This window comes from Poecilia latipinna, unplaced genomic scaffold (genome assembly GCF_001443285.1).
Source record: "Poecilia latipinna isolate Pla-1442-1.1 unplaced genomic scaffold, P_latipinna-1.0 Scaffold532, whole genome shotgun sequence".
Taxonomy (NCBI): Eukaryota; Metazoa; Chordata; class Actinopteri; order Cyprinodontiformes; family Poeciliidae; genus Poecilia; species Poecilia latipinna.
In genome coordinates this window covers 198,198-211,670 of record NW_015113148.1, presented here as the reverse complement: position 1 = coordinate 211,670, position 13,473 = coordinate 198,198, and the positions used below count along the sequence as shown (strand labels likewise).

Here is a 13,473-nt window from a genome sequence, read left to right as displayed (position 1 = left end):
CCTCTGTCGATTCCTCCAGCTGAGCTCAGACTGAGTTGCTAGGCAACCAAAGAGAGAGCGAGTTAGTGGATGCCACCAACCTTGCACACCTCATCGTGAGAGGTTGAGCAGCTAAAGACCTTCCTCTGCCTACATCTCCCAGAATGCTGTGTGATTCTGGATCGGATTTCAGTGAATATTCTATATATTGAATATTCTATCACAATATAAACTGTTATTGATTTATTGCCCAGCCTAGTTTAGCAAGTTTGTGTGCTGCCCATTTGCAGGTGACACACTTTTCCCTTAAAGCAGCTTCTGAAATGGAGGCTGCACACATAAATAAAGACAGTCGGACAGATGAATAAATAGGATTCACAAATGTTTTGCAAAGAAAGGATGAGCACTGTTTTTATTCTTTTTTGTCAAACTAAACGTTTAGCTTGAATCCCAGTCACTCAAACCAACACGACAGAATTTAGTAAACTGAAGTTATCTGCTGGAGAATTTCTCCGTCAGCACTTCATTTCCTAAAACACGGCTTCCCTAAAAGACGGCTTTGCTTTCCAGCACGAAATTCGTGCAAATGTCCATTCAGTTGCAAAACATTACGACTTCCTTTCCGTACTCGTGTTTCTACTACAGTTGAGGCTCCTCACTAGGAGTGGAGTTGAATGAAGGGGATCGGCAAGATTAACAGACATGATTCCTCCATGGTCAAGGCAGCCCTTGCGTTTGGATTAACTTTTTCGGCACATTGATGACCTCACATTAATATAAATGTGGAGACTGCATGCAGGTCTCCGCAGAGGCGCGGGGCACAGGACGGTGCGTGTTGGTCCCAGCAGCTCTCCTCGCCCACACTTTCAACTCTCGGCTCAGCTGAGTTAAGCTGTGAGATTGAGAAATCTATCGCTGTGGTCGTTGGATGTTTCACATTTAGCAGCCATTCTTAGCAACGTCTCCAGAGGGGTTTGCGAAGCTCATGCCACCCCCAACCCTCCCCAACTGCTCGGCAGCTTGTCCTTGAGGGCCGTCATCCTCCATAATCCCTTTTAGCAAAGCCTCTCACACCAAATGAATTTGTGTCCTTAACCGACGATTTGTCTTTTAGGAAAACTAAAGCAGGTGTACTTGCATGCCGTAAACATGGCTTTGCTTTAATGTGGAGCAAGAAAGAAAATCCCCAAAAGAAGGACACGGTTCAATTGGAAAATCAAACGCAAACATCCGCGCTCTGTTGCTTGGGTTATGCTAAGGATGGCGGTAAATGTGAGGGGGTGAACTGCAACCCAACACCACAAGCCCTAGATCTCATACTCACCTCCTATCCCAGGGCGAAAATTTCTGGCATAGCCTTTCATTAAATCATCCAGGTTAGGTAACCAGGATATTTCAATGTCTGTACCTACATAGTCCCCAATGTCACTCAGCATGGCCCTGAAGAGACAAACAGCAAACACACCAGATTCAGGTTCGAAAGGGAAAAGGTCAAAATATCAGGTGCATTCATGAAAACAGGTCAGAAATAAACACTTCCGGTCCTCAGTCAGGGCATCAATAACACTGAATATTTCACAGGCAGTAAGCGGATTCGGCCAACCCAGGAGCATGTCCGCCGTTCAGCCTCCCTTTGAATGATCATTTGTTTGGGCCTGGGGTGCAACCTGCAGATATCTCCCCTCAACTCCAACCGGTTGAGGAAAGATAAACAAACGGCTGAAAAAAAGGTAAAGCTAATTAAAAAGAACTGCAGGAACATTTCGCCATTAATTGCACTAAAGGTCAAGACATGAGTGGGCATTAGAGGCAGCAAGCTGGAGAGGCTTTGAAAGCAAAGGAAGGCAAAGGTTTAGTACTCCGAGAAACAGTGTGATGACAATGTAATATCATTGTAATGGTGAAAATATGATTAAATATAGAAAGCAATCTAAAAAATCTGGACCATACATACAAAAGTGGGTAAATATTTTTAAATTCCCCCAAAGTGGCTTAAAAAAAAAAAAAGCAAATCAGGACACTATTAGGCTGACTTCTCCATCTTTTCCATCATTACACACACCCAGCACAACACCTTCACTTAAACATCAGTAGTTGCAACAAAAATACTAAATTATAAATGTAAATGCAGGTTTTTAAATGGATTGGACGAATAAGACCGAATGCAGGACTCTGTCCAAATCTCCAATTGTTTGAAGCTACTGCAGTTGGTGCATTATTGAACAAAACAAAAACACAAAGCATTTACACAGAAATAAAAAATCTTCTGTCATTCAGAACTGCAGAACTTATAGAGACTCAGAGCGCTTATGGAGCGTGTTTTTGTGAGAGAGGTGATGCAACACGTATGCCAATCAAATGTGCCCTGGTTTTCAGCATTTCAAATCAATAAAGATCCTTTTTCTTCTGCATTTTATACCCTGCACAGCCTTTAGACATAACTGGCTCAAAGAGTGCAAGATTGAAGGCTATTTAAGCTGATGCTCTCAGCCTCCCAACCAACAGTCTCTGTGCTTCTAGCGAAGCTGGAATAACCTGCAGCTCGTTCACTTTCTGACATCTTTCATCTTCATCGGAGTCCAGCATAAATATTTTCATTACGATAGAAAACCAAATATCAAACTAAAAGTTGTTGTAAAGGACAAAGTGGCTGTAGGGTTTGATGATTCACCATAGAGATAGATTTTTTTTTTTGGTAATATTTGTACAGCTATTTTGACTCTGTCCTCATGTATGTGTGTGAGAGAGTGTGTGCATGTGTGTGTGTGTGTGTGTGTGTGTTTTGTTACAAGACTATGCAGCGTTGATGTGGACAATCTGACTCCACGGAGGATTTCAGGTCTTGGAGGCTTCTACAATGCAGACATAAATTCATGAAGACATAAAAAAAAATTGTAAAATAATTTTTTTCTGTCACTTGGACCCTAATATCATCACCTTCCTAAAATAATGGCCTTTTTTTTTTTTTTTTTTTTTTTTTTTTGCCAAAATGATTTTGGCAAAAATAAAAAGATCACCACCTCTTACTTTCCAAAGATATTTTTTGACAAAAAATGACGTGGGTCATTATTTTAGAAAGGTGACAACCTAATTATAAGAAAAATCAATTAAAAAAAATTTGCGGCTGCTTTTAGTCTCATTCTGTAATAGGAATTAATGTAATCATTTTGTAAAAAAACTGAAAAACTGCCAAAATCTGCATTAAATATTGCATCTTTATCAAAAAGCAATAGTTTGCTTTTCATCACTTTTCCCAAAGTCACAAAGAGCTATTGAGAAATGTCCTAAGATCCAATCCTGGCACCGAAGGTGCCGGTTGGAGAACCCTGCTGCAGATGCTGCATCCTAAAAAAGAATTGTGAAAATCAGGACATTACGCTGGACGACAAACACATTTGTAGTAATTTGGTTTCTAACACACTGTCCGGATACAAGTAGGCTAAATTTTCAGCAGACATTACAGCAGACTTCTGCAGCTTAACAAAGCAATAAAACATTAAAAATATTTAACTTAACTGCATCACGGGGGGAAAAAAAATTTATATCACGATTTGTGTCTGCGTTGATCTTTTGAAACAGCGCAATACCTCATCTTAAGCAATTGAATTTATATCCAAAAGTGCCTGTTTTATGTCTGTTTCTTTTCTCCCTGCATGTGCGTGTCCGTGCCGAGGCTGCTGCAGAAACTGAAGCTTTCAATGCCACACACTCAGACATTAACACAAGCTGTGCCCCTAACGTTTTATCTCCTCTGCAAATGATCCAGAAAGGGACTAAGGGTGAAATTAACATTTTTAAATGGTTCAAAGGCCCCCCCACCCTCCCATGAGGTCCATAAAGGCACACAGTTCTAACAGAGCTGCCAGCATTTCATGTTCACACCTCAAAGCCACTAGGTGGCAGGTTTGTACTCCAAAAGACCAAGAGAGGAAGCATTAAGGACTCTCTCTCTCTCTCTCTGATTGTACTGTTATCACTTATATAAACACTGAGGAATCACATTATATACACAATTCTGTCTTTTTGATGCAAGCAGCCAACAGTTGTGGACTAAATGAATGCAGTGAATACAAGTTTCCCTGACATTTAGAGCCACAAAGGCCAGTCCTGGCATTGTCTTGAAAACAGGCCCCACAGGGGGCGCTTTATCAAAGGTGATCTTATTGACAAACAGTGAAAAGCCATTTGGTGACCTTTAAAATAGCAGTGGACATTTTTAGGGAAGGTGAGAGAAGCGTAAAGCGGCACATAGGGGAGCTAAGCACCACAGAAAGCCCGCAAGAAAACAGAAGCATTGTGGGAAAAATGCTATATCTTTTTGCCTTGTCATTAAGATTTTTCTGAGGCTTCACTCTGTAGTATCAGATATTTATAGCCTGGCAATCAGAGTAAAAACAGGAGCACTCATGAGCTAATTAATCACTCTGTGACTCCTGTTTTTTTTTTGTTGTTTTTTTCCACTAATTGGTTGCTTCTAAATCAGGAAATTAAGAGCTTTTTCTTCAAGAAATTTTCTGCATGCCAAGGTCAAACATGCCTCTGGAAAAAAAGCACTGGGCACTGGAAGCGTGTGTGTGTGTGTGCGTGCGTGCGTGCGTGTGTGTGTGTGCTTCTAAGAGACAAAACATACTGCGACTCCCTGAATTTCACTGAAACCTGCCGCACTGCGATTGGAAACAATATGTTTATTTACAAGAACTTTGGCATTTTATTAAAGCTGTTTATCTTCTACCCTCATCAACTTTACTCGCTGCGGTGTTTTGGAAAAGACTTTGTCACATTGCAGCTGCAACCTTCACTGCATTTTACGAGTAATTTATGTGATAAAGACACAATGCAGGTCATTATCGGGACGTGGAAGAAACGTCTGATGCAGTTTTCAAACATTTTAACAAATAAAAATCTTAAAAGTGCGGCATGCGTTTATGTTAAGTCCCTGTGAGTGAATATGTTGTAGAGCGACCTTTCCCCGAATTACAGTTCCACATCTAAAGCACAGAAATATTTGCCTGTTCAGTCAAAAAGCAAGGAGAGCTTTGCTACGCATCATTTGTAAATATTCCTCTAGATTGACCTGGAGCTGAAACGTAATAATGGTCTGAATGAGCGAGCATGCAATGATTCCAGCCTGGTCACTCCTATGAAAATGTTTTTTGCCTCGGCCACCGGTATCAGACAGAATACAAACGCTCTAAACAACTTCAGAAAATTTATTTGTGAAATAGTTTGAAAACCATTTGTAGCTTTCTTTCTACTAGATAAATACCCAACGCTTTATTGTAATCTATTACATGAGATAATAATAATAATAATAATAATAATAATATTAATAATTATTATTATTATTATTATTATTATTATTATTATTATTATTATTATTATTATTATTATTATTATTATAGTAAATGCTGAGGTTTGTGTTTGGTCTCATTTCAAAAACCAGGGTTGAAACATGACATAGCATGAAAAAGCGTAAGGAGAGTGAGTCCCTGAAGAGGACTTTTATGTTTCTATGTGGCTCACATGTAGTGGACTCACATATGAGACTGAAAGGATCAGAGCATCAGGAAGACCAGAAACTGACAGACTCAATAAGTGTTCACTTAAACCTGGTATCTGAGCACTTATTCACTATTTATATTCCATTTTTAATAACATTTATGCTGGTGTCTGTACATTTTTGCTGTTGTTTAAAAAAATAGTTTGTCTTTACACACATTTTGAATTTTTTATTTTTTTTTTTATTAACCTACCCAGTTGCACATTCCTTTGAACCAGATTCGCTTTTGTTTTGTTTGTTTGAAGAATTTTTTGGGGCCTTTATAAGATAGTAATCCGTCAGGAAGGGGGCAGACGTGCAGCAAAGGTGCCGAGGAAGAGAGTCAAACTCGCCTGCAGCCTCTGTAGCTCCAACTACTGCAGAGGCAAATCGTAACATGTCGTGAGAAAATAACTATTTGTTGAACTTTCATGCACAGTATTGATTTAATTAAAGATTTATCTCTCAAATTTTTAGTCTGCTGTTTTGTGCGAGAAGAAAAGTGTGAAGTTTTCAGCCTCAATATTCTGAAAGACAATGAAACGTCAGTGTATCCTCCCACGAGGCTCGCGCAGGTTGCAAATATGATTGCTTTTGGGGCTCACTAAATATTTGAAGCTCTTCACCAGCAAACAGTGGCGAATGTTCAGTTGCAGATGCTCCTGCTTTTTTTTTTATTTTATTTTCATTAAGCGTCTCGCTCCCATCTCGAAGCGCCGTCTGTTTATGAGCTAACATTAAACAGACCGGGGGGCTGTGAGGGGCGGGAGCTGCAAGGCGCAAAGAGTGGCAGCCTCTCTCAAATTTATGGAGTCTGCTTGGGAACGTAAAGTGCCTCATGCGCTGCTGAGCTAATTAGTTTTATATACTGGCACTAGCAGTTAGCTGAACACGAGTGGAGCATCGGTTCCCCCCCAACAGAGGGGAACTCATAGAGGAACAAGTAAAAGATGAGAGGCATCAAAATGAAATTAATACAATTGTACCAAAACATAAATTAAAGAAGGGGTTCTTGCACCAGAGTCACAATTTACTGTGGAATTTTTTTTCATTAGCTTTTTTTTTATATATATATATCAACAGAACGCAAATATATAGTTGTGTGGAGGTGGGGGGAAAATGAGGGCATCCTATTAAATATTTAGTGTTTAACTGAGGAATGTTCCCATATTGATGCGTAATCTCTATTTTTCCACCTCTGAAATAGAAAGTAATGAGTAAAACGAAAAGATTAAAACTTTGTTTTACTCATTAACATGAGATAAACAAAAAATGTATCTGTAAGCAAAAAATCTCAATCAAACAATCAGAACTTTGTGGTTGTTGCAAAAATGTAAAGTGAGTTTGAATACTTTTGCAAGGCACTTGTTTTACCTGCATTTCATTAAGTGCTGGGACTTGGTTAAAGTTAGTTGAGGGGTCTGTAATTAATCGCAGTTAATCACATTTTAATCAAAAACTACATATTGACAAAATAAGCGACGTCTTCCATTCAAAAACTCTTTTTGCTGTTAAATTATTGAATAAATAGACATGTGAGCTCAACTACAAAGATACGTCTTGTTCTTAATCTGTTATTTAAGTTATTCTACTATCAGATTAATGCAAATTGCCACTATATCCAGTCAGCTTTCAAGAGTTTCCCCTGATTATTCATGTAACTTCTTTCCAAAATACTTCTTTAAACTTGTGGACAGTGTGCAGACATTAGCGTTGGGGACGGACGTTGTTGCTTGATGAAATGTGTTTAGCATTGAGATACTATTTTAGGCTTGAATGGCTTCGCTGATTGACCAACTCACAAATTGCAGATAACAATAGTCTTTTCCAGTGTCCTATCAGATTGCTTTTTGAAGCAAAATCTAACCTCCGTTGTGCCAAGAGTGGCCGCTATATCCAGTCAGCTTTCACCTACAGTTATAGTTAGGCTTCAGACTTACGGACGGACCAGAAACACGCAAATACGATGTCTCCAAAGAAAATAGGGTTTAATTGTGTTTAAATCTACATAAAGTTTTGTCCCTAATCTTCTTTCCTTTTACCATGTAATATAGACATTTCATGCTCTTAAAAGTTACAGTTAAGGTTTATAAAGAAAGTAAGTAATAAATGTTCTGGAACATGTTTCAAGTGTCACATGTTTCAAGTAATAGACCAGCACAAAGAAGTGTATAATTGTAGGTGAAAGGAGGGAGTGCTGTGAAATACGGCAGTGGCAGGATCATGCTATGGGGACAGTTCTCTTCAGCGGGGAATTTGAACAGAGTAGTTGGGTGAGATGGACGGATTTAAACACAGGACACAGGAGATTCACCCGGACGTCATCAGCGAACATACAACCAGAGCTGCAGATTAAAATGTTCAGATCCAAACAAAAACGTATATTTCTCTCTCAGACTGGTCAAGTTGTGATGCATTTTGAAATAAAGCCGAGATATGTTACTATTTACAGTTAAAAGACATCATATGCTAAATATGCATTTGAATAGGTTGTCAGTTGCACATGCACAGAGAACATAAGTATGAATAAAATTACTCTATATGTTTTCAAAGAAATCAAGCCCCTTAAATCTTGTCTACATGCTGTGAACTTTGTGGCAGCCACGCTAACTCAGCAGTTTGGAGATGAGGATGCTTTGAGTTGGGCCTCGTATGATCCAAGCTTCTGCCTTTCCCTGATTTTTACTCAGTCTGCTTTCTCCCTCGCAGTTTCACCGTAATTAATGTGTGTTTTAAAGTCGTGCACAACCGTACACACACTGACTGTATTATTTTTGCCAAGAGATTCGTTGACTTTTCCAAGCGGATCAACCGAAAATGCGCATTGCTTATCAGCAAGACGTCAGCAAAATACGGTAAATACAAATGCGGTCTAACATCAGGAAATGTTCTGTTGCTGCAGTAATGCACTTCAAGTTTTTCTTTCTCTTTTCCCCTCACTGGTATTTCTGGCCTGGTGAGTCTGTGTTTGTTTGTGTCCTTTCCCTCTCACCCCACAGCTGCTTAGTGCAGATGGTCGTCCTTCCTGGAGTTTCATTATGACAGGGACAATGGATGATGCATAAACTCAGAACCCATTAATAAAATATTTTTCTCTTTATTTTTTTACCTCTTACTTCTAGACAACAGGGTCTGCAACCTGCGGCTGCAGGGCTGCATTTGACTCTTTTCACCAAAGGCGCTCTTAATAATTTTGTTCAAAGACTATCGAGGCTTTTTCTCTTTGCAACTAATGAGATAAACTTTTTTTTTTTAGTTCAATCATTTATTTATTTTTTTTCATAAGACTGTGTACAAGCGTTTCTTCATTTTCCATAAACATGGGACTTTCCGATCAATAAAACACATATGTTTATTTTGTTTTATTTAAATGGATTTACAATTTTATTTTATTTTTTAGCTAAATAAAAAACAACAGAAAATATTGTCTCTTGAATCTTGGATAACTATTCTGACCCGCCTTACTCATCTATATTCTGCTGAAATAAACAATATGTTTTCCCAGTTACTGGCCATCTGCGGGCGACTGGATAAATCTAAAGGTATCACTAACTGCATTTTAGAGCAAAACCCTTTAAGACACAACTAGAACCAAGCGCCATGCGATCACCTGGTGACCTGTCCGAGGCAAATCCCTCATAATGACTGTTGGACACAAACGCCAGCCCAGCCGTGACCCAAAGTGCTCAGGGTTTCCTACCTGCTTGGGAACCTGAGGCACCTCAGTTTACACAGGCCGGGTTTATAAATGCAAATGTTACATGTTAAGCTACATTGCAGCATATTTTTACTATTTGCGTTGAGATCAACTAATAAGAACCTTTTTTTTCTCTCTATGTACTTACTTGAGAAAATGTAAGTTACATTTTGCTGCGGCTCACCACACAGGGTGATACAGCTTCAAACTGGGGGCGCCACCCCACAAGCGACCCAGTGTTCATGTGCAAGTGACACAAGCGACCCAGTGTTTGTTCAGTGTAAAAACTCTGAAAAAATACTGCTTAGGGTATATTATGAAACTGAAGTTGGAGTCAGGTGTGCAAACATTCTACTGGGTAATAAATTAAAGGTGCATTTCACTGTTTTCTGGAATCTGGGCTACACTTGGTCATCTCAAGTTCTAAAATAATCAGATCCAACTTGATCTGGATCATTCTTCACAAAATGATTTTCTGAAACACACTTGGAAATCCATTAAGTCTATATTTAAAGCTTAATGCTTTAAAAAAAAAGTATTATCAAAAAAGTAAAAGTAGTATATAAATAGCACTATACAACCCATTTTTTACCAGCGGTCCTTTTGTACATCAAAACAGTTGGATATTTTGTCCAGCTAATCATATATCTGAGGCCAGATCTTGGTTTCCCCAAAACCATCCTGTTCTTAATTAATGCTAAAACAAGTTCTTCAAATGACCAGGCTGCAACACAGATTCTGCTGGAAACTAGATCAATTTGTGCCACAGGCCTCGGATGCAACCAGCTAATGTTCTGTGGCATTTAAAGAAACTAAAGAACCAGATCCCATTTCAATTTGCATAATTTTACTTATTCAGTAAGTAAACAGGCAAAATACATGTGATCATTTCAGTGGTAATATAGCAGATTTCACTATAGAAAGGACACCAAATATCTTCCTTTGCCAGATCTCATAAAGCAGAACCCAATTTGGGTGTTGAATAAATAATTTAACGATGTCGCCGCTTTTTCCACATTTCAGGAAATCAATCCTGCAGGGATATTTAGGGTTAGGATGAGACAGGGTGCAAATTAAAACTGCTGGCCTTGTCGAATTAAGACATTTTCACTACGCAAATTCGCCGCCTCTTTTTACGACCTAAAGGAGAACTTGATAGACTTTCTGCATTTTACATTGTGCCAAATAAAATAATTAGCACGCATTTAGTCATTCAGAAGCCACCAGTGCACGGAAAACAAATTACTCCCGTAAACTGTTTCCCATTTTAAGTGAGCGTGATGCGTTGGCTTCGATTGAGTGGGAGACTTTTAGAGGCACTGAGACGTGGCTGTACCAACTCACCCTGAAGCCTTTCGCAGAGATCGGGGCTTTGTAGAGGCAGTTCATGCGGTCGGAGCAACATGAGCAAATCCCCGTGTTATTGGGACGTGTTCTCTCTGGTATGGTAGCAGGGATTTATCTGCTGACTCAGCCTCTCATACAGATTAGCCGGGACAGGAGAGTCACCGAGGTGCATGTTTAAAGGACAAGTTTGACAGACCAGGATGATCAACACTAAATGGCTGGGATAAAAGCCTCTGGAATCACATCCTGCGGCCAGGTTTTATGTACAGCATGTGCATGAAAGCAAAGCGCACACTTCCTTGCTTGCTTCTCTCTGGTTTTGGTGAGAAATAAATTACAATGTCATTAACAATGTGTCAGAAGGCTCCATAAGGATGAAACCTCCAAATACAACACCGTTTGGGGAATTGGTAAACAGCTAACATCTGAATATGTAACATCCAAATGTCTTGTGGAGACAAGTTTTATGGTCGAGTAAAAGAAACGCTGAGGAAAAATACAAAAGTGAACTTTTATGGAGCAGCCAACAGTTCCCGGTATGTTCTGTATGATATCTTAATGGCATGTCACAAATAGAGTGAAATTACAGAAACATTTTGTTCTACCCAAGTGACTCTTTTGCTACAGATGTTTGTTTCCACATTTTGATGCAGCCATAATTAGCTGTGTTACATTTGGATCGACCATAGTTCATTATGAAGAAGGAAAGCTTCAGTTCAAATCAATAGTTGGACTATTTGGTGTATCAACAGGATAAAGAGCCAAGAAAGAGTTGTTGAAAGTTTGCTCTGTGCAACTATTTTGACACATATTTGCTTCTATAATTTAGATTCTGTGTGCATTAGAAGATCTGCAATAAATTCCATCTTTTGTACCCAATCCTGTTTTTTTTTTTTGTTGTTGTTGTTTTTGTTTTAGGTGTTGTTGGGTCTGGTGGTATTTATTTGAAAGTGATCAGACAGGCAAGTGGGCAAAGAGAGAAGGGGAAGACACACGGTAAATGCCACCAGGTCGGGACTCGAACCTGCGCTACTACAGCACCCTCTGCTTTATTACATACGCCATTAAAGCTCTGAATAAAAACAGCCTTCATGCCATGAATTTCTGTTAAGTTCTCACACTGTTCACTTCAGCACTGCAATCATGTTACTGTGTGTTAAGTGACATCTGGCGCAAGCCTGTCCTACTTAAAGTTTTTAGATTCACTAACCAGGTTCTGCCTGCGTCTTAGTGTTGAGCGACCAGCTGCAACCAGTCCACTTATTAAAAGGAGTGCAGACTCAACACTTTGAATTACTACTGCACATGAGAGCTCTAGTAGATAAACTCCTGAGAGAAACTACGTTATTCTGTAACTGCAAGGATAAAGGGTTGGGGAAAGTGGTGGTTATTAATTAAGTTATACTGTAAGAAGAGTTGGAACATGGGAGTTTCAAAGATTTTGTGTTTCATTTCTTGGTTTGCTTTCTTGTCTGCCAAGCACAGCTGTAAGTAATCATTACTGAAATCTCTCCTGCTTAATATTGAACTGTTTGACATATGAGGATAAGAGGAAATGCATCCTAATAAAATGACTAATTGTTCCCCATACACACACAAAAAGAAACACTACTACCATGTCAGTTCAGTTTGTGCTTATGTAAGTTTGAGAGAAGATAGCAGAAACATGATGGGATTACTTCATATGTGTGACTGAAATCAGCTCTGAGCAGGCTTCCTTTCTTTTCTATCTGGCCAACTTCTGTGTGCAAGTATCTCCATGGAGTTAGCTCAGCATTTTCCATGCAAGAACAAAACAAATCCATTGTGCTCATAGTTATTGAGTTTGTTTAGAATAGTGAGTAAATACCAGGAGTTTCTCTGTTTTCAAACTGTTCTCTGGATTCCCAGCTTGTGTGTAGCTCTGAGCTGAAGTTGGGATTCCCATGGAATTTGTTAGCAAAATAATTAACTACCCTTATTGGCTAATTAAAAAATTAGCCACATGATGATGGCATCTTGCTTCATTGAGGTAAAATTGGCTACAAAGCTAAAGCTAGCAAAAATACTACAGATAGTATGTAGACTGTTAGAAGCATGTTGGCCTACTGTAACATACTCAGTTTTAGCTTTTATTAGCATATTAGCTAAACTGCTATTAACAGCATAGCAGTTTATGCTATGCAATATCATGATTGCCCACACACTATCACTTTGTTCATTAAAGTTTTTAGGTCAAAATTAGCTAAAAGACTCATGATAGATAAAATGTTCTCTGTAGCATGTAGCCTATCATTACTATCACATTACTTTTTCAGCTTTTAAGAGACTCAAAATTTAGATGGATTTTCCCTGCAAAATATTTCCACCTCAGTCAGACATGATGCAGAGTCTCTGTGAACATTGATTTTTTTTTTTTAAGCCTTGTCACAGATTCCAAAATGGATTTAGGCATGGACTTTGACTGGGCCATTCAAGTACATTAATAGGCTCAAATCTTTACTAATCGATGCTAGATTTGGGTGTACGTTAGGCTCTGCCGCAGACCCATGTTTTCTAATAGGCTTTTCTTCCAGGATTGTTCAACATTTAGCGCCATTCATCTTCCCATCAACTATGACCAGCTGTCCTGTTACACGCCCCAGGGCATGAAGCTGCCACCACCATGTTCCACTGATGAGATTGTGTGAGGACAGGACACAGTGTTAGTTTGCTTCAGCTAAAACCTTCCACTTTGGTTTCACTTGACCAGATCATTTTCTTCTATCTGTGCCTCATATGGTGTTCTTTCAACACCATATTTTTCCACATGAGCAACTCCTCTAGAGATACTATGAGCTATGAAGGGGATGGTCATGTCTTGGTAGGTCTGCTGTTAATCATTTTCAGTTGTCAAATATTCAAAACCTACGGTATTTATTATTTTTGTAAT

At 39.0% G+C, this 13,473-nt stretch overlaps 1 protein-coding gene and 1 long non-coding RNA gene across 3 annotated transcripts in view; one reads left to right on the top strand and one right to left on the bottom strand.

Moving 5' to 3' along the window:
* The window catches only part of gabrd (gamma-aminobutyric acid type A receptor subunit delta), a 29,826-nt gene that overhangs the window by 7,244 nt on the left and 9,109 nt on the right, over positions 1–13,473 (bottom strand). For both annotated transcript variants that reach the window (XM_015040884.1, XM_015040883.1), the window contains exon 2: positions 1,304–1,419. In XM_015040884.1, coding sequence (XP_014896370.1) covers positions 1,304–1,419 — 116 coding nt within the window. The remainder of the gene's footprint in view (positions 1–1,303; positions 1,420–13,473) is intronic.
* Positions 5,363–12,158, top strand: LOC106952646 (uncharacterized). Its single transcript, XR_001426031.1, has 2 exons — positions 5,363–7,338; positions 7,375–12,158. It is a non-coding gene; the product is annotated as an uncharacterized LOC106952646 (long non-coding RNA).